Below are 22,718 nucleotides of genomic sequence, written 5' to 3'. Positions count from 1 at the left end.
GCCTTTAACATGGCACCACCAACACCAACTAAAATAAGGAAGAAAGGTAACCAAGAAGCACTTTAATATTCTTTTTATCAACACCTTAAACCGCCTAAATTTTCTTGCGCAACAATCTGTTAGTGGCAGATTGTTACCTATATGATGTGCACATTCTTCTCTCATTTTGGAAATTACAGCAGTAATGCTTGTGTTAAAGGCGATAGAGAGAAGAAATCTTGTTCATTACCATACTCAAGGCTGCTACTGTTAAGCTCTGAAGTGACAAAAAGCAACATCTTTATTGATTATTAAACTGCATTTAAACTGACAGAATAATAATAAATCAATATCATTAAAAAGTAATAAAATTCTCCTTATAATATTGACAATCTATGGCTCAATAACATCAAAAAATACTCATAACAACATCTAAAACAACATGGACATTACAATAAATCTTTTCATTAATGGATATATCACACTCAACCAAGCCAAAGAGATTTATCAGTCCAATGCCTTGTGGGTTTGCTTGTTGTCTTATTGGGTGAAACACTGCAGGCATTCCGAGTCCAGGGGAAGTTCTGAGCAACAAGGAGAGCTCAAGTTCACAACAATAACGCGCTCCATCCATAGCACTCAGGTCATGCTAGATGCAATTAAAACCTAAGAGCCAAAAAAGTCTCGTCCAAAGCCAACCAATCATTCAACTATCTAAAATATTGATATTTACCAGCTCAGACTCGAGAGACCAGTAACTTGGTGGAAGTAACCTGCGTTTGCCGATTGCCTAGCGAGGTGTGAGGCGTCTCGCCTTGATGGAGGGTATCAAACTAACCCGCTGGGGAAAGTGAAGTGAGGTGGTCAAGAAAGTGCAGCTGCTGGCTAGTGATAACAAATTAAGTCAATCCAATGGCAAGACAATTCATCACTCTTCTACTAATTATTATTATTATTATTGCTCATCAGCTCAAGGTATATTACAATGCAGTGAGTTCCACTAAGACAACAAGCACAAAAACCCACTAGAGTAAACCCAATGAAAGATACAGGCACCATTTAGACTAAGGGTATCTAAAAAGTGGAATACAGGAAGGTGAGAGGGTGATGTAAGAGAGAAAGACACAGAAGGCAGACGGGATGAAAATGAAAGGCGCATGGACAGATCAAGCAGTGATCAGTGCAGGCCAGGCACTGTGCAACACTCCACTCTTCTTCCTCACTCTCAAGAAGCACACACACTTAACTAGCTAGTAACATGGTTGCTTAAATGTGCAAGATTCATGATAAGTCATGAGTATCCATTAAGTGAAAACAGTGCCTGGGCCAACTGAGGTCTAAGTAATGGCCTCATGCTACCCATACTTGTATAACTAATTATAAGTTGTAACAGAGATCAATATTTAACATAATAAGCACCTGGATGTCTAGTTGTTGTTTTTTAAAGTTTATCCAAGTCAAACTTACTGAAATCACTATAATGTACTAAATAAACTTCAAAAGTCTAAACGTACAGGTGCTTCTAAACAATGATTTAAGTTAGAGTGGCATATTAAAGTATAAATAAGACATCTTTATTATTACAACTAGTTGATGCATACAAAAAACAAAGCAAAAAGCACAAGCCCAGAACATATGAAGAGAGAACTAGTAAGAGTGGCCAATCAAGCATAATTACTGAAAAGGTGAGGTTCAGCATATTACTTCCACAAAATATAACCAACTTTAATAAAATGAGTAAGTAAAATTTTAGCAGTTAATCTAGCAGGGATCCAATATAATTTTTGTCAAAAGTACTGGAAGTTAAAAATGTTTTAAACAAAAAACTACAGAAAATTCATACATGAAAATTATTTTTAACCTACAGCTATTTTAAAAGTTAGGCAATTTATTGTTGTCTTCATTTAATTAGGCCTTGACAATTAATAAATTGGAACAAACAGGTGGATAAGTGGAAAGGATTAAGAAATTTGCAGGTATGCCAAAGCAACAAGCTATACTAAACATCATACTTCCCCAAATTTAACCCTATACATTTCAAAACATTTGAAAGTCCTCTACATTTCATTAAAAAAGTATAGTACTGTGCCTGAGTGACACAAATACTAAATAATGATGTGTAGCATAGCTATTTAGCATTATACTGTATGAAGAAAACACCAAACCAAACACCCATGACCAACACCAAGAGAATGAGCTAAATCCATTAATTTTCGCTCACCCACGGCAGTTGGCACCATTCCATTTCTAGCGAGTATAACTAAAAGGTATAAAGAAAAAAGAAAACTAAATAAATACCAAATCACACATGGTGATTGACAAATATCAATCAGTCACAGAAATTAAACACATGGCATGTCCAATGGTATAGAATCTAGGAACACTGTACAAGTAAAATCTCTCTGTTTACAACCCTGAGGTTATATACTAATGAAACATGGCCTGATCAACAACACTGTCATTCACAACTGAATAAAGCCACAATGCCTTGCAGTCCACAGCAAAAGGAAAATATTAAGTTAGCTAGATTTTCAAAAGGTGATGTTAATCAAAAGCAAATATTTTAAGGTGTAACAAATATAACTACCTAACAGTTAACCCCTCATATTAAGACTAATGCAGCTCATCATGGCTCTGTTCAGTATTGTTGTTGATAATTGAGTGAACTGAAATAAGAAATAAGAGTGGACCATAACAAGCTGGTTGACTACACAGGAACAGGCCCTTGAGTGCTCCATGTGAGGGGGCAACGAGGAGACACTGCAACACATTCCAGAGTCTTACAACTGGAAGCTAAAACAAAGAGACTAACTGTAAAGGTATTTCACATCATTCATAAGGTGATAAGCTGTCTTTATTTTAGGTGTCTTGTCTACCTGCTTTCAGCAATTTTTTTTTTTTTTTTTACAGTGATGCAACAAATTGAAGCAAATTGCAATTATATCTACATGGAGGCAGTTAAAAAACATGTAAATTTGTCTAAACTGGGTCCTAGTTAGACAACAATATCAATTCCATTATCATACTGCAGTGTTAGACCATGCTGTAATTATTAACTATAAGCAACATTACTGGAACCCTAAGTGCAATGAGGTCCACAGATTTGTGAGATGGAGAAATGGAAACAGGAATGTGGAACTAGAAAGGAACCAAGGTAGAAGAGGGAGAGGATATGGGTTAGATTAATCATTTACAGATATGGGAGCGGGGGGCATGGGATCAGAGATGTGTATGCATACCATAATTTGACTGTCTTTATTACTGTCATGCAGACACCACATTCATAAGTCCCCTGAGCAATGTGTGCATACAAGATGGTCATGTGCACATCTTTGCACAGTTAGAAAATAAACACCAGCAATGATATGCATATAGATATTAAAATGATGCTCTGACAAGGTGAACTGTTGCTTCCTATGCAGAGGATAAACGCTGTACAAATTTCACCATTATTTGTTTGCTACAACCCCATCTGGTAACAACAGCATGCCACTTCTATCTTAAGCAATTCATTCCAATAAGCCACAAAAAACAGGCATATAGGAGCATCTATGTTCATCTAGTATTTCTATAACCACCTTGGTTAAACAAAAAAAAAAATCACCAATTATGCATTCAAGAAGAAAATTTATGATTGAGGCTTCTCATAGCTACTTAGTATAATTTTTACTGGTGTCAAGGATGTGAGTGAAGTTGCATACATCAAAGTGATCAGATAAACACGTCCAAAGTTACTCAGTGATCAATTGTCTGTGTCTTTCGCAGTGACATCTGCGCTCTATATGATGGCTGTCAGCATGGTAAGGGTATTTCTGGGTGCTTTCTACTCCTGGAAGATTTTAAATGGAAAAATTTACAACCCACTTGTTCTAGGTAACTAAAATACCAACAGTACTAGCAAATTCTTTACCGAAATCTACGAGGTGTGGCAACACTGAAGTACGTTCTGTTGTATAGAATAAGAGGCTTTAATGTTGAGTAGGACAGTCTTTGGTAGTGAGTGAGGGTTCTCATCGTAAGGGCAAGGGGCATGAGGGAAGGAAGGAAAGAAAGAAAGAAAACAAAAAAAGAGCTATTGCAGCACAAGTGGGCAAGAGCACACAGGCAGCTGGCACTTACCATTAGGAACTGCTGCTGCTGGCTTCTTGGTTTGAACACGGGCAGTGGCATTGTTCACCTGGTCATATATAACACACATTGTGAATAAAAGATTAAGTTTCAGTATTAAAATCATTCACTGTGCAAAGAGCTTGATTACGCAAGTATTTAAAGTCAAATTATTTTAAGATGCTCAAAAAATAACATGCAATTTTGATACAATGCTTACAACACAAAGAATGAATCAAGAAGTTGGCAATGAAGAGGCAAGCCATTGTAATTGAGTGGGTGACATAAGTGTCATTTACAGAGTGTTACCTCAATCTTGCGACCTTCCACGACAGTGCCGTTTAGAGATTCCCTGGCACGATCTGCATCAGCTGCAGAAGCAAAGGTCACGAAACCAAAACCCTGAAATGTTGCAAGAATCATTTATATTTCTGAATTCAAATTAAAACTTAATTACAAATCAAACAGAAGTCTGTAATGACATAACTACACTAACACACTGCCTATACTAACATGTCAATTCTCAATACTCTAAACAAAATCATATTCTACATGTACACTACATTATCTTAAACATCCTTCCTAACTACTCATACTATCTGGGTGTTACATTCTGCAATATCTGCATTAGATCATGCCCTCTAATATTTTCACAAACCAAACTATACCAACCACTAACTTAACTTTAAAGTGTCGCCCACTTTTTTACGTAGTCTCTTCATAAATTTTCATATCCATTTGTGTATTCTCATTTAAAGGTTCCTAGTAAGTTTTGTGCAATTCTCAATACACTATACAATCACAGACACATCAGAATTCAACTCCTAGCCATATACAACAGTGATTTTTTGTACTGAAAGTTTGAAGTTTCCTTCACATCCATGAACGTTTTAATCCCTACCCCATAACACCAAACACCTCCCCTACATGTTCTCACAGTAAATTTTTTCCAAGTCTCCAGGTCCTAAAGTGTACACCCCTCCCTGAGTCTCACTAATTCCCTCCTTCATAACCCTTAATATTTCTTATAATTCTCTGTTCTATGATAACATTCCCTTCCTCATCTCTTAGCGCTTTCAGTACCTCCTCCATTATATTTTCTCTTCCTTTTTGCTTTTAAAATTTCCTAAATTTCTTCTCCACATTTTTCTTCAACTATCTTCCACCCTTGTCAACTTATTCAGTTCATTTAATCATCATAAAAATTCTTTGCTCCTGCCTTCCACAACTCTATCAACCCACTGATACTAGTCAATATTAAAACTCACATCTATTAATGGTTCTGGTGCTTATGTTATAAGACAATGCTTACCTCTTTTGAACACCAACCTCTTACTCCACTCAAAGAAATCCATAGTTTCTCCTTGGCTCCACATCATGTTTCCTTGAATGGGAAACAGTTCACCAATGAATAGGGCACTTCACATGGCCTCAGCTACAAGTCTTGTTTACAATCAACATTTCATACTTCTTTCCTCATTAACCCTTCACTAAACTTCACTACCAACAGATAGTATTACATAGTGTTCATCTTCCTGGTGGCCCAGTCTCCATCTTCCTGGTGGCCCAGTCTCGGTGCAGGCATCCTGGTTCATGACCTCAGTGGTGTTCATGGCAGTCTGGGACAGGCACTACAAAGGTCTACTAGTAATTCCTCTTAAAACTTGAAGTGTATTAAAAAGCCTTGAACCCTTTATACTTATAATATTAAATTAAGGTATCTTCTAGTGCAGTTATTGCATCCCTGCTTTTCCTTTTGGTTATTTTCCACTGTCTATCATCTCTTCTGCAGTCTTATGGAAAAATTTCAGTTGATAAGATTTTAAAATCAATCTCTCCACTATTTTCAACATGTGCATTACGATATACTGTATTGCATCTCCCACCCACATTGCAGGGAGTGTAATTTGAGAGATTTTAGGCATTTCCAATAAAATAAGTGTTCGAGTTTATATTAGCAGTGAAAATTCTCTGTATGTTCTCCAGATTATCAATTTTTAAGTCTAAAATGGGACAGTTAATACATGATATAAACCTTGATAATTGATACAGACAAAGTGGGTTTAAAAAGACATGCGAGGAAAACACTAGGGCATATTTATTAGGCTAGAAATGATGAAGGTCCCAAGACTGAAACATTTTCTAATAAACATGCCTTAGTGTATACTCACGTGTCTTTACAAACCACAGATAATGCACACCACTATTGCAGTCCAGAGAGTATAAGTACTTTAAAAAGTATTATCACTGAAGATTCTTATTATTTTCCATAAAATCCCTTAGGTCCCTTGTACAGTATTCCTTTTGCACTTTATTGATAGGCTTAATTGCATTTTGTACTGCAGTTTTTTTTTTTTCAATTTCCCAAAGTGAAATACTGAAGTTGCTAAATAATTATTATATAACTTTCTGTGGCTCAGCTGAGTTTTAGCTTACAATATTTTGTGTCCTCAATGGTTGCAATGAAAATAAAATCTAGTATCATATGTGAGGGATGGGACTGAGCTATGATTTTTATATTTCTGTTTTTTTCCCAATAAACACTATTGCCACCTACTACCATTTCCCACAAATCAGAAAGCGAGCTACACATTGTGTGTTAAAAACTTTTGCAAGGGATATTATTGTTTCTTGCCCCACATTTCAATTTTACAAATTCCTGGTTTCCAGGGACTTAACACACCTCCTCTTGAAACTGTGTATAGCATAGTCTTTACCTTATATCTGATTTACTTCACTTAATATTGTAAGAGAAGTAGTATAACATTTCTGGCTTACATGCATCCTCTGTTGCTTTCTATACCACTTAACGTGTTTATCCTTGTAAGTCACAAAGTCATTGTCTAATCTGAATATTGTACAGCATTAATTGTACTTCATGACTATATCCAGTTTGGTTATCGTCTCTTTCAGGTTTACAGAGGTATGTTTATTCCTGATTGACAGACAAGAGAAGGCTGCATCCTGTAAATTTTCTTATGTCTGGAATAAATCTTAGACATCGTTGCCCTTAATTAATGTCCAGTCATTCCATCATCTCATGGGTAGTCTTACCTTCCAATTCCCTTTACCTACGTACACCTACCATCCGACTTACGACCTGCTCAACATAGGACTACTCGACTTACAACCATGTTTTGTATGTCAAATTTCTGGGTTTATCCTAAACCTTACAGTATAAAATACAGTACTAACAGCATAAAAAGTAAAGTGAAAAATTAAATACCAAAATAAAACAATAAAATAAAATCATTACAAAAATGTGATGTTGATATTCAGTAGTAAAGTTTGACTTACGTCCATTTTGACTTACGACCAGCTGGTCAGAACCAAGCTCAGTCATAATTCGGATGGTAGGTGTATTTCTCAGGAAATTTCCTATACATTGATAGACTCCTCTTCTAAAATCTGGTTCCTTATGCTCTAATTCATTATACAGTGGAACCCTGGGTTTCGGCAGCCCTGAGTATCAGCCGCTTTGAGTTTCGAGCGCTTTTTTCAGCTAAATTTTGTCCTGAGTTTCGGCCTGTGCCCTGTGTTTTGGCTGGCATACCAGACCTGTCCACCTGTCAGTGCCTGCGTGCCTGCCTGTGCAGGCATCGTGAGCCAATCTAGCTTTGTTCATCCTTGAGTGAACATTACCCTGCAGGCTCATCCAAACATTTCACAATAAATTCATTGTGTTTAGTGCTTGTTTATTGATTGTGACTGTGAAATAAGCCACCATGGGCCCAAAGAAACTTCATAATGGCAACCCTTTGGTAAAGAAAGTGTGAAACACGATAGGATTGAAGAAAGAAATTGTAGCAAAGTACCAAAGTGGAGGAGGAAGAGAGAGAGGAGAATGTGCCTTCTTCAGTGATTCTATGATATGTACAATACTAAAGCAGCACGAGTCGATAAAGGCTATAGAGCCAGCCAGCGATAAAGTGTAGCATTAACAGTGTAGCAAGTAAGTCAAGCGATTAAGCGATAGAAAAATGACGACACGAAACTTAACTCCTCCACTGTTGTTTGAGGTATATAGGGTGACTGAAAACACTGGTGCCTCTGCTGCCACTTATGCTTAAGCTTTCAGTGGCAACACAACACCAGTTGTGACATACGTAACGACGTATTTTATTCATTCTAGAGTAATGTGTCACGTTTCTATGTTATTAATATTGTTTATTATGTCATATTAGATGAATTGTGATAGATAAATAAGCCGTAGAGTTGATATTAGTTTCATACTGAAGGACTATCTTGTCCTGCCTCCAAACTCTCCTGCCTCTCTCATATGCCAATAAGAGTCTTCAATGAAGTTAAAACTGATTTAAATGTTCATTTATCCATTAAAATTAGTGCTTTATATTTGTTTCTCATTATTTTCTGTATGTAAAACTATAGTATTTATTCTTTAAAAAAAATGAATTTTTGTGAATATTTTTGGGTGGAACAGATTAATTGGATTTACATTATTTCTTATGGGAAATATTGCTTCGACTTTAGGCCTAGTTCCTGGAATGGATTACAGTCGAAACTCTGGGTTCCACTGTATCTCACAAGTCTCACTGCTACTGAGTAATTAAAGTTAAACACACTGTGCTCACTTGTACCTAGTCATATTCTAAAACCATCTTTGCCCATATTGCACTGACTGAGTATGAATATTTAATCAAATTTGTGTTTACACATACAGAAATAGATAATGCAACTTACCTTTGATCCTCGCTCATTGAAGATGATTTCCACGTCAAGTATTGTGCCGAATTTCTGAAGATGTAACATTATATCAGTTTAAAAGAAATGAACAACCTAAAATGATGTCAGTTGTCAATGGCAATACAATATATTTTATTTTATCAAGGTTAAAACTTTTCCAAAATAAATTAACTTAAACTAACTACAGAATTCTTTTCTTTGAATATCATTGCTACCCCCAAAAAGTGCACAAAAAATCTTGTAAAAGTTTAGTCAAATTAACCATTATAATTGTAATAAAATTTTTACATTAAATAAGCAAGCACTCTCAAAAAAATAAGAATGGAAGTAGTGTCCAACTTACACCAAACATATTTCTGAGATCTGGGTCTCTAAATCTGAAGGGAATATTTGATACATGGAGACGCTTAGGTTGTTCCTTTGTGGGTGCTGGAGTGCCTGGTTGTCCATTAGCTGCGGCATCACCATTATCAGCCTCGTTCTGTTGGTGTAACAAAAATGATTTTTTTAAATAGATGATGTATTAGACTAATTTAACGCCAGGAAATAATGTAGATACTTGTTAGCAGAAACATGCATATACAAAATGTTTGGTGGATCTTTCCTAATGAGTAAGGAACCTGAAAATAATATAGGTTGACCATCACTAATCCGGCATCATCAAGACCTGTAGGGTGCCAGATTAGTGATTTTGCTGGATTACAGAGGGGTTAGGTTAGAAGACACTTAACCCAATGGCAATATTTATGCATTGGTGATTTCACCCACTTTATGCCCTATTTTTTGCCCATTCCATTGTTCCAATCTATGAAATTCATAGCTATTTCTCTAGTATTCCTTTTATTCTGTCAACTGTGAACAAGAAAGCACCCATTTACCTATTTCAACTACCCAATAAAGTGGTCAAAATTGGAAATTTGGCCAATTTCACACAAATTTCAAAATAGGGTCCAGAATAAACAGTGCAGACATTCCTGGCACTAAAATAACATTTCCTCTGTTCAGGCCCTTCTCATATTACGCTTGCTTTCCATTTTGAATTTTTATTCACATAAAATATTAGATTTACTGTTATGTAGACTACTGCATTGTTGTAATAATTGTATAAAAAATGTCAACCCATTTGTGACCGTGTATTAAACCGGCCAGTTGGACATGTATTGGACGGTGGCGTCATTTGTTTACTCTTAAACATCAGCAAAAATCGAACAATTCCATTATTTTGAGCTCAGTTTCAAGGTACTTTCCATCAGGAAACCAATGAAAATCATATCTATTTCTGTAATATATCTTCCATTCTATCAATAAAAAAAATAAAAAAAAAAAAAATAGAGAATACAACCATAAAAAACATACAAAAATACACCGCAAAGTCACTGTCTCATTATGCACTGCGTGCTGCAGGATTTTTTTTTTATATCGTGCACACTTACCACACAGACCTATTCTCTCGTATGTAGGCCCAAATTTACCGGTCACAGCTCATGTGAGTGAGCTGAGTTCATGGTGTCCGACAGTGGCTTCAAAGCCACCTTATCTTTTATAGACAATGTACGGTTTATGTGCTTTACACAACGAGAAGAATTTATTTTATTTGTTGAAACCATGACTAGGGCTAAAAGTGAGCAGGTTATAACAATAAATAGAGAAAAAGAAATTGGAATGACTTATGCAGCAAGTAGTGCCACCAGACAGTAGCAGCAGGTTGGAGTGGCGATCCTGAAAATTTGAAATTATGCTAGCTGAAATTAGTGCCAAATTACTGATGGAATCAGATTATTGATTGCCAGATTAGTGATGGCCAACCTGTATTAAGAATCTTTCAATATTTATCAAAAATTAAAAATCAATATCAGAAGTGAATCATTAAACAGAAGAACACAGTTTTTTTTTTTCTTTTTCAAAAAAAAAAAAATGAATTAATTTATTAGCATTAAAAATTACTGGATACACATTACATACTCTAACTACTACCACCCACCATCCACCACACACACACACACCCCCACCCACCCACCCTATTTAACTGTTGAACATTTCTGGGATCATTGTCCCCCACTGTCCAATCTCAGACAAGGCCACATAAAATGTCTAGGAACACCAACATCACCTATATACACAACAAACATATGCCCACACTGTCACCACCATCACACACACACAACATACTACAAACAATGCCCACACACAAATCATCAAAAAACTAATAGTTAACAAAGTACTGTAAGCTCTGTTTCCAAATATTTCGTATAAGAACCCTCGTAGCTCAGTGGTAAAGTGCTAGACCTGCCACCAAGGCCATGATTTGAACCTCCCATCCATGTTTGTTTATTCAAAGTGTTCAATAATCACAGGCTACCACAGTGAAAAGCACTGTTCCTCAATACACAGTACTTGCCCCAATTCATTTTCTCACTCTCATATCTAGCAGAGACAAATCAAAGTACTGTATCAACCTTTGCAGACAATAAACGAATAATCTGCACTTAGGAAAAGAAATCTGAGGATGTTTTGGTCCAGCACAAATATCTGTTAAGTCACAACTGGACAATGGTTCAAGATGGCCATCATAAGTTTACTCTCCTAAATGCAGGTTATTCAAATTGTTCCACCTGCTGCACTGTATACTACTTTATTCTCCTTTGCAGATAGTAATAGAATTTATATGAGAGAGTCATCCATCAAGGACACAGTAAATTTCAATGATGATACAAACCAGATCTTTCAGTGGGTTACAGCAAACATGATATTCAATGATGACAAACTGAGGATATAAAAACTGGAACAGAGTACAACAAACTCAAACCACTGAATACAGTGAAGATAAATATGAGGGGACATAGGAGTGACAATGTAAGAAAGTCTTACAAGATAACAGTGTTATCACAACTACAAATAAAATAATAAGGTGGATAACTAGAACCTTCAAAACAAGAGATGCCAGGTGAAAGAGGATACACCAAGTCACTTGTTTGCCCTAGTATGCAATACTAATGTAAACTACCAACCTCCTTTAAAGGCAGGTGAAACTGCAAATCTGGTGAATGTTTGGAGAACTTTCATTACACCTACAAATTCAGCTAAGCACCTAAATTATTGGGAATGCTAAAATTCCTCAAGTTTCACTCATCTGAACAAAGGCAAGAAAGATATCATAATTTATACCTGGAAAATACTGGAAGGATTGCTCCTGAATCTGCACATCGCCATCACTCCCTAGAAAAGTGAGAAGATGGCAGACGGTGCTGAACACAGTAAATTCCCTAATATCATGCATCTACATATCACGTTTTCATTACATTGCTATTTGCTTTAAGACTGAACATTTCCACAGCAAACTTGGGAGAAAATTTGAAATCATGCCGACTCCCGCAGAGAAATTTCTCCTCCGTGCCCAGAGAGCAGCCATTGTTTTAGGGAAAGGCCTAGACTGGCTCCTTGTTGTAAACACAAACTCACATGGTCTTGTGGACATAGCACTACAGGTCCACATCCCTTTATCCGAAATTCTGAAATTCGAAATGTTCTGAAAACAGAAGTTTTCTCGTGGAGTGTGGACCATCAGTCATCTCTACATAACTCGAACGCCCCCACGTGGCGGCGTGACCCAGCACTGACAGCCATAGTGGCAGGCATCAGTTGTGTCTCAGTGTCTGTAGTGTTCACACGTGTCTGCAGTTCGCTGATATTTTGTTTTTTCTTTTTATTTTGTGACTGTTTAATTTCACTGTGAAAATGTCAAAGAGAGCTGCAGATACACTTAAGGATAACAGTACAGTTGTTAATGCTTGGAAGGATGTAGATAAATCAACATTAAGAAATGCCTGGCAAAGACTTTGGCCTAAAATGATGTTTGATGTAAATGAACCTACAGATGAAGACTTTGAAGGATTTCATGTCACTGATGAGAAGACGATATCAAACTTCGTAACTTACACTAAAAGTTTATCAGACGAAAGTGTAAATAAGTTACAGGAAGCTGACATACTGAAATACTGAAACATTGACAATGATGCACCTGTTGTGCATTCCTTGAGTGATGGTGAAATTGCTGAAATGGTGTTAAATACAAATAAGCTTGAGAATAGTAATGATGACATTGTGAACACAGGTAAAAAGTCCCCATAGGTATGGTGAAAATGTGTGATCAGTTAACTGCTAGCCTTGAACAATGTGCATTTATCAGTGAGCAAGAGATTATGGCAATTTACACAGTTGAAATGAGATTGCTTAGACAGAAACCTATGTTAATAAGACAAATGACACTTGAAGAAATCTCTAAAAACGCCATCTGTCAATCGTCTTGAGAATCATCTTGAGAATCATGTTCCTGGTCAATAATTATCTCTATTTCATTTATCAATATACGTATTACTCTATAAATAAACTGTAATAGTACACCTACCATCCGACTTACGACCTGCTCGACTTACGACCACTCGACTTACGACCGTGTTTTTTATGCCAAATTTCTGGGAAATAAACAACTATTTGTGTTGTACACAGTGTTTATCCTAAACCTTACAGTATAAAATACAACACTAACAACATAAAAAGTAAAGTAAAACATGAAATACCAAAATAAAAAAATAAAATAAAGTTATTACAAAAATGTTTCGTTGATATTCAGTAGTAAAGTTCGACTTACGACCATTTTGACTTACGACCGATTTCTCGGAACCGAACTCGGTTGTAAGTCGGATGGTAGGTGTATTTGTAGGCTTTATTTATCCCACTTAGTGTGAGTATTCATATGTTTTTGCTGCAGTGTTAATGTCTGATTATGGAGTGCTGCCCTAGACCCCATCTTCATTCTGAAATTTGAAAAATTCTGAAATTCAAAACACTACTGGCCCCAAGGATTTTGGATAAAGGGATGTGGACCTGTAGTAGATATCTACAGAGTACTTTGACCAAGTGGGTTACTCAGCTCTCGTATCAATTAGAAAGTAATGATATACAGTACAACACACACATAATAAAAACAAGATAAAATTAACAAACAATAAAAGCTAAGAACATGAATAAAATACTCAACATAAAAAAACTAACATACCAAGTTAAAATATCCAGCATCAATTAAAAACTCCAGTAAATTATTAATGTCAAAAGAAGGCCAATAACTAAAACAAGAGATAAGAACATAAGAAGGAACATTGCAGCAGGCCTACTGGCCCAAGCGAGGCAGGTCCAATTCTCCTACTGGCTTAAGTCAGTGCCCTAACTTAGTCAGGTCAGGTCACATTCTCTTAAGGAAGGAGCATAGCATACGACCTAATAGCACAAGCTCGTCACATCCAACTCACACCCACCCACTCGTGTATTTACCTAACCTATGTTTAAAATCACACAATGTCTTAGCTTCTATGATGGTACTCGGGAGTTTGTTCCGCTTATCCACAACTCTATTACCAAACCAGTGCTTTCCTATATCCTTCCTGAATCTGAATTTTTCCAACATAAAGCCATTGCTCCAAGTCCTGTCTAGGCTAGATACTTTTAGCAAGCTATTTACATCCCCTTCATTTACTCCTGTTTTCCATTTATGCTGAGGCAGTGATGATATTGCACTCTTCAAGGCACCTGTTTTCTCCAAGCTGGAACACTGTTGTATATTAATGACACCCCTTCAAGATAGGCAAGACTGATGAGCTTGAAAAAGTACAGAGCTTCAATTGCATTCCTTTGAACACAGGTGAGAAAGGTACATCACAATTTACACCTGGAAAATCCTGGAGACTGGTCCCAAACTTGCACACCAAGATCACTCCGTATGGAAGCACATGAATTGGCAGATGGTGCAAAATATTTCCAATAAAAAGTAGGGGCACAATGACACAAAGAGAGAACTGTGCCAAAGATCCCTAACTCTCAATGCCCTTCTTTCATGCATAAGGAGAATTACCAAAAGGGAACTTGACAAGTTCCTCAAATCAGTTCCAGACCAGCAAGACTGTGGTAGAGGAGCCATCAAACTAGTCACAGGTAAATCATTCTGCATAGGATTAGTCTGCCCTAAATGCTCCACACACTAGTGGCATTTTCATGTGCTTAGCAATACAGTGGACCCTCGAGTTTCAGCGGCATCGACTTTCGTGAAATCTGACTTTCGGTAAAATTTGGCCTCGCAGTTGGTGATTAGACTCGTGATTCGGCGATCGTCCGGTACCCGTCCGCCCGTCACCGCGCACACAAGGCCAGTCTCCCACGCCATTCACGCTCAGTGTACCATTGTTTACCAACACGTGACCATCACCCCGCGGGTTCATACGTAATAATCCATTGATTTTTGTGATTGCAACTGCTAAATAAGTCACTATGGGCCCAAGGAAAGCTAGTGCAAGCCCTTTGGTAAAGAAAGTGAGGAACACGATCGAATTCAAGAAGGAAATCATTGAAAAATATGAGAGTGGAGTGCATGTTACAGAGCTTGCCAGGATGTATGGCAAACCCCATTCAACCATCACTTAAATCGTGGCAAAAGGAAAGGAAATAAAGTGTGCTGTTGTTGCAAAAGGGGTGGATATGCTGACAAAAAGGAGATCACAAATCCTCGAAGAAGTGGAGAGGTTATTGTTGGTGTGGATTACCGAAAAACAGATTAAGGACATTTGTGCAAAGTGGACCGAAGTGCAAACATTTATGGATGAACTTCACCCTAACAAAGCTGTTGCAGGCCGTATTGGCAACATGTACAATGACAGTGTTGTGTCCCACTTCAGACAAATCTTAAAGAAACGCCAGAAACAGAGCTCTCTGGACAGATATTTTGTGCGACAGGGTTCCAGTGACTCAAGTTGTTCCCAGTGCCAGTGTCTTTAAAAAACAAGGAAGGGAAGTAACCCCAGATAAGGACTTCATACCTGAAGTCCTAATGGAAGAAGATTCTCCTTCCAAACAATAGTGTACACCTTCCTCCTATTTCCTCCTCCTATCTTCCATCCACCCAGAAGTCTTCAATAAAGGTAAGTGTAATGTTGTTATTATTTTTTATATGCATGTACTTGATTTCACATTGTTTTCAGTATGTAAATCTTTATTTAATTTGAAAAAAAAAAAAAATTATTTTAATATTTTTGGGTGTCTGGAACGGATTAATTTTATTTCCATTATTTCTAGTGGGGAAAATGGTTTCGCCATTCGGCAATTTCGACTTACGGCAGGCTCTCTGGAACGGATTAATTACAAAACTCGGGGGTCCACTGTATGTTATTACAAGTAAACTACATTTTGTATACTGCAGAAAGAAATAAAGTTTGTTTTGTTTTTGTTTGTTTCACAAAGCCCATAAATTGAACCTGAGACTGATCTGTTGAAACATATGGAATAAAGTAGAGAAGAGGGGCTCAGATGAAGGGGAAGGAAATGGAGGGAGGAAAGAGACTGAAGATTTCTGGGACCAGTGGAAAATGATAGTAGGCGGTAGTAATGGCTGTGAGCGAAGACAAATTAAATGTCAACAATAAACTGAGAATGCATAAATTTGTACCTTACTGAAATACGAGGGACAGATAGTACGGTATATGAATGACGATTCTAAAATCAGAGGTTTCACAGGATGAGCTCAGTGGCAATATAAACATGCTTTAAGATTTAAGCATTTAAAATACATTAAAAGAAAAAGTTGCAAATCAAAAAGATGATGATAATCCCTCTATAACACGATAAATAGGAATCACAAAACTTCTTGCGCATTCTAGACATTCTGAAGAAAAAAATACTGGTTGCCAGAACAGAAATATAAAGTGTCAAGCTACAACAGATAGCACAATACAATGCCCATGAGAAAGGATATAAAGCATACAAAGTATTTAAAATACAAACAAGTGAAAAATTGGGTAAGTGAATCTTCAACTTCTAAACAAACTAGACACAGTAACAGTTAAAGTAATATCTGAGGCCTCCACGAGAAAAAGCTCTGTACTTTAGGTCTGCCATTTTCACTAATTGCCTTTAACATTTTCATATATGGCACAAAATAACAGTGCTGCTATTTTCAAAATACAGTGTTGTATCATCCTTTGCAAATGATGCCATAATATTTGAGTGTGCTTTTTGCATTCTGTGGAGTGAAGGAGAGAGAATACCTGATATATAAACACAGATATATAGAAGATACCAAATCTACACACTACCATAATGAAATACTGGTGTGAGATATGAATGGAAGTGTAAAAATACACTCAGTGAAAAACAGAGGCACTGTGGACATAATAAGAGAGCACTGCCAATGTACATAGTCCATGACTATTCAATGCATTACCAGAAAATATCAGAAACATTGCTGGAACAAGTATACAAGTATCCAAGAGGAAACTGTATCACTACTATTACCAATAGTCTGATCAACCAGGCTGTAAAGGTTATAGTATGTGAACCAGAATGCTGCAAACAACAACAACAATAAGGCAATCGACAGAAAAACCTGGCCCAAGACTGGCTGCAAGGTTAGAAAAACTCTTGAAGCTGACCAGAGGACTACCAAAAGCACTGACAGACAGTCAATGGTTGGCTGGTATTTTCTTTCATCAGGAAACATTATCCTGACTGCTCTTAGCTCTACAGAGACCCATCAGTGGCTCCTCAAATGATCCATTACAAGTGTGTAAGTGTAGGTATCATTTGCCCTATGGCTATGGCCCTGTGCTTGGTATCTACTTTGTACACAAGTGATGTTACTGACTACTAAAACCTGTGCTGGATAGCAAATCTTCAGCTCCTTTTCTGCAGAAAGTTTTACAAAATAAAAGTGGGAGAAGTATAAAATGCAATGTAAGATGAATTATAAGAATCATCAAACAAGAGATGTCAAGCCAATGTCAATGCAATACTATGGAAACCACACACACTAGACTAATATACTGCATTGCTGCAGCTCCATTAAGGCTGGCAAAATTGCAGATCATTAGCATGTAGAGAGAATACACAAATAACCTGCACATAGGAGACAGAAGCTTACGATGACATTTTGGTCCGACTTGGACCATTTACAGTCACACTAACAGAAAGGAAAGGAGGCAGTATATATAGGCCTATATATACTGCCTCCTCCTACCCTTTCTGTTAGTGTGATTTTGTAAATGGTCCAAGTCGGACTGAAACAACGTCATAAGCTTCCCTCTCCTTTGTGCGGGTTATTTGTGTATTATCCCAGTCACAGTATTGTGCCTTTTTGTTATTCATGTAGAGAAAAGTTTCACTGTGTCTCTTTATTCAAATGTCTGAAATATCTGCATTTCCTCCCTGGAATGAAGGTGTGATCAATTGTGGGGGTCAGTACCTTCACAACCCTGTCCCAGATCAGACCTGGTTGGTGGCCTGATCAATTAGGTTTTTACTACTGATTGCAGGCAGTCCAACAAATGCACCACAACCAGCATGATCAGGAACTGATTTGAGGAATTTATCAAGTTCCCTCTTGAATACAAATAAGTGCATGTTGATAATTTTCCTAGGGTATGAAGGGTGTTAAAAAAAAGACTTGCTCCCTTTATATTTAATGGAATATCTTTCAGTGGACTTATTGCACCTCTGCCATCCATTGTGAGCCTTTGGCACCATTTGTCAAGCTTCTCTTTTGTAGGAGGTGATTTCGGTGTGCACATATGGTGAGGAAGGGAAAGGTGATGAGAAGGAAAAAGGTAGTGATGAAGAAAATAGTGGTCGTGAATGCACTGGAAAACAAGCTAAATACTGATGTAGTATTCACTGATTTTGGGAAAGCCTTTGACAAGTGCAACCATGGGTGATAGTACACCAAACGTGTATAAAAGGAATAATGGGAAAAGTGGGCAGATGGATATTTAACATATTAAATAGAATCCAGAGTAGAAGTAATCAGTGAAGTTGAAGGCAACTGCAGAGAAAAGCTCCATTCCTCTAGGTACAGTATTAGCCCCACTTCTGTTTCTCATTTTTATATCTAACAAAGACATAAATCATAACATCCTTTGCACATGACACCAGAATCTGTACAAGAGTGGCAACCATTGAAGACATACCGAATCTTCAAGATATAAATAAAATCTTAAATAAGATATGATGTTCAATAAGGACAAGTTTCACCTGCTCTGCTATGGAAGAATGGAGAAAATAATGACTGAAACACAATGCAGGACAAACTCAAATCATTCAATTGAGCAAAAATTCCATTTGTAAGACTTGAGAGTGATGATGTCAGAAGATCTAACATTCAAGGATCACAACAATGTTGCTATTGTTACTGCAAGGAAAATGATAAGCTGGATAACCAGAACTCTGGAGACAAGAGATGCCAGGCAAATAATGATACTCCAAGACACTTATTTTCTCCAAGCTGGACTATTGTTGTATGGTAACAGCCTCTTTCAAGGCAGAGGAGACTGCCTCACCAGAAAATGTTGAGACCTATCACTACCCAAATACACTAAATATACTGGGAATGCTTGAAATGCCTTCAAGTGCATTCCTTGGAACGTAGAGGAAAAAGGTGCATCATAATTTACACCTGGAAAATCCTGGAGGGACTGCTCCTAAACTTGCATATTGAAATTACTCTGTATGAAAACTGACTTGGCAAACAATGTAAAGTTCCTCCAATAAAAAACAGGCACGATCTACCTGGAGGGAGTCTTGAGGAGTCAACGCACACAAAATGTGTGCATATTAAAAGCTTTAATAAGTGCCCCAGAGGTACCTGATTTTCAAAGCTCTTCCTCGTGCATAAGGGGAATTGCCAACAAACCTCTGGCTATCTTGACAAGTTCATCAAATCAGTTCCTGACCAGCCAGGCTGTGGTTCGTATGTTGGTCTGTGTGGCTAGCAGTACTGCCTGGTTGGTTGGTTGATCTGGCTCTGATTCACCAAGAGGCCTGGTCTGAGACAGGCAAGCTAACCTCCGAAAACATCCATCACGAAGAAATAAGTGGAGGAAAAATGGATGGGAGAAAAAAGTGGGGAGGAAAAAAGGGGGGCGAGGAAGGAGGGGTGGGGTGATAAGGTGTCACAAGGGGGTGGGACGGAGGTAAAAATGGAGATAAAGGAATTCGATATTGGCTTGGGTGACGAGGCTCCTTCACAGCCTCGCTGACTAGCGGTATTTTCTGTTTCAGACACTTACACAGCTCTCAGTCATACGATAACTAACTCCAGCAGTACAATCCAACACCTACACAGGCGCTCAGTAAACCCTAGTGGTTGGTTCTCACCAATAGGAGCATTAGGCTAGGTTAGGAAACAGGATAAGTGTTTTCTGACGCGGGTCTTACTCATATGATGACCCGCAACTGAAGCTTTTGGTCATCTGACCGAGGCTTTTCACTGGCTTACCGGCCCACCCCTTTAAAAATGTTGGTTATCATGGTTAGCACTAAGCTAGTGTGTATGTTTCAGCTCATCTTGTCGCATGCACTCTTCTACGAGAAATTTCAGAATGCTTAACAAATCGTGAAACGAGAGCAACTATTTACCAACATTATCTTCCACTCCATGACACTCCCAGACATTATCTACTGCTTCTACTTGAAAACAAGAGGAAACGCTGGCTATCGAACACTGCACACAGCAACACAGTGTGTGTGTCCTATTTATTCTCCGAGAAAAGTGGGCAATTACCTATTGATTATAAGTAGAGCTAGGCTCATCAAATTCATCTGGGGATACCTTGATGCTGGTAAAGGGCCCATGTTTCAAGGAATTCTTTAAATCAGACCTAACTGCCTCTCATTCCCCAGGTGTTGTGTGGACTTCAAGGATTTAGCACTTCTCCATGGACATTAATAATAACATTAATACCTATGGTATACCCGTGACAGGTTCCGATACTTTTCCTACTCCAAAAGTTCCCTGGATCAGATTTGTCCGATGCTTGCCTTAATCCAAGCTATTGCTGTTGACCCGCTGGCTCAAATATTCATTACAGCCTGGTCGATCCGGCACTTGCTCAAGTTTCCTCTCTAAGTCATCTATACTTGTTTCACTGATATTTATATCTTCTGATAGAATGCTGAATAGCCTAGGCCCACAGATACTGATATAATAATCTTTTGTACCCACAGCGACCCTGTCTTTCACTGGGTTTCGCTTTTAATTTCTCCCGTATCTTTCACTCTAGAACGTTATGATACTGTATAGACATCAGACCAGGCCCTCAACTATCTTTAATGTACCTGGCATATATTATCTTTCAGAAAAAATTACTGTTCTCAGACACTGCAGTAAGTTGTACCTCTAACTCCATATAAACATAACATTTCACATGCGTAAATAATCAGGTGTCATTTATTGAAGTTTCAATAAATATCTTTAACATAAAATACCTATAGGCGTTATTAGCAGCTCAGGTATTTAAGCTTATAAGACAATACAAGGTATTAGGATAGTATGTATGACTGCGAGATTTCTGTGACCTGTTACGAGGGCTCTTCTACCCTTGTCTCACGTTAGGTTAAGCCTCATTTTGACTACAACAGGTTGCTTTTACACATTAATTTTACAGCCTAAGAGCTGTTATTCTATCTCATTTGAAAGCCCAGCCTTATATAAGGTATACTGACCACCCCCTGGGATGTGACCCACAACAGTCGACATATTATTATACCCGAAACCAGACTTCTTTGTTTTATATAGACAGTATATACATGCGTATAAAAATATCAATATGTTAGGACACCACTAGGTAGTGACCCTCTGTCTCTTAACTGTGGTGTAAAAACCTAACTGCAGTAGGCTAGCAGATGCTTAACCAGTTATGGGCCATCAACTGACAGACCTGTGTCAAGAGACGCTTGTCCTGCCGAACCACCACCACTTCCCTGCTGACTGCGTGATCAACCAGACTGTTGCTGCTGGCGGCCCTCAGGCCTACACAGCTCAGTGAAACAATTGAGCCTACCTGGCGTCACCGTGGTGCTGGAGCCCACCGCCCACGCTCCCTCACCAGGCCTCCTGCTTCACTCACTATTACTCTACATTTTCTTCCCAACATCTGTGATCGTAAAGCCAATTTCAATATTTGCATAAGATATGGTTACAAATCAACAAACAACGCAACTCATTTGTAACTCTAACATAACAATATTTCTCATTATATTTATGCATGACTCAAAATGGATTCATTTCAAGTGTGCTCTGGGTTTATTTGTTAATAAAGTCATGCAGTTCACAATAACATTTGTTACTTGTACAAGAAAGTGTGATACAAAAATGACAACAGCAAATAGTGTAGCCACACAACTTGATCTTTACAATGTGTTCCGCTGTTGACAGATACACGTAATCAATTTCTGAGTGCAAGTAGTTATTTCTTGTTAGGAATCTCCATTACAATGCTTCTATAACAAATCCTACACAACTGGAAAAAAATAAACTACTAGCATGCCCATGCACTCTGCGCCAGGACCAGATTACTGCAATGCTATATAAACAAATTCAAAATACCGCTAGCACGAGTGCACACTGTACTATTCGGAAATAGCCTAGTCTGAACTGAAATCCCAAGGAGCCACTTCATAATTGTGTAAACACCTTCAGGTTTTATCCACAATTATAAAACGCCAAAGGTAGGTTCAGTTATGTTCTCTGATTTCCATTTCGGGCACTCAAGAGCATCTGTTACAGTGCCTTTCCTGCACAGCATATCGGCACATCGTTAGTAAATTATCTTCTGTACGAGGCAGAGGAAACTAATAATCTCCAGCGAGGAAAGTGCCACCAAAATAATAAAAGCCTGATACTAAGATTCTAAGCCTTTAAAGTTAGTTGAACAGATCTATGGAAAGCAACGAGTTGCAGCTCAAATAATCCTGTAACCGGTTACCTGTAGTCTGTTTCGGGGGTCCCCCCCCCCCCGACCAGTCCCAGGCCAGGCCTCCTGGTTGCTGGCATGATCGACCAGGTTGTCTGGTGCCAGCTGCACGTATAGCAACTATGAAACAATCACGGAAGCGGT

At 37.9% G+C, this 22,718-nt stretch overlaps 1 protein-coding gene and 1 long non-coding RNA gene across 15 annotated transcripts in view; both read right to left on the bottom strand.

Moving 5' to 3' along the window:
• Nucleotides 1-22,718, bottom strand: part of LOC128702975 (RNA binding protein fox-1 homolog 1-like) — a 367,005-nt gene that overhangs the window by 61,007 nt on the left and 283,280 nt on the right. For 9 of the 14 annotated variants that reach the window (XM_070103571.1, XM_070103575.1, XM_070103574.1 and 6 more), the window contains 5 exons: nt 9,134-9,271; nt 8,788-8,841; nt 4,396-4,488; nt 4,099-4,156; nt 2,201-2,239 (listed from right to left, as the gene is read on the bottom strand). In XM_070103571.1, the coding sequence (XP_069959672.1) occupies nt 2,201-2,239; nt 4,099-4,156; nt 4,396-4,488; nt 8,788-8,841; nt 9,134-9,271 (382 nt within the window). Of the gene's footprint in view, nt 29-2,200; nt 2,240-4,098; nt 4,157-4,395; nt 4,489-8,787; nt 8,842-9,133; nt 9,272-11,955; nt 12,016-22,718 lie in introns of those variants that run through there. The other 5 variants (XM_070103570.1, XM_070103576.1, XM_070103580.1 and 2 more) reach the window with 3 other exon arrangements.
• Nucleotides 1-22,718, bottom strand: part of LOC138855242 (uncharacterized) — a 351,644-nt gene that overhangs the window by 115,629 nt on the left and 213,297 nt on the right. The gene's annotated exons all lie outside the window — the stretch shown is intronic.

The sequence above is a fragment of the Cherax quadricarinatus genome, chromosome 86 (genome assembly GCF_038502225.1).
Source record: "Cherax quadricarinatus isolate ZL_2023a chromosome 86, ASM3850222v1, whole genome shotgun sequence".
In the NCBI taxonomy this organism is placed as follows: Eukaryota; Metazoa; Arthropoda; class Malacostraca; order Decapoda; family Parastacidae; genus Cherax; species Cherax quadricarinatus.
Note: the sequence above shows the minus strand (reverse complement) of the source record. Positions and strands in the feature narration are given on the sequence as shown.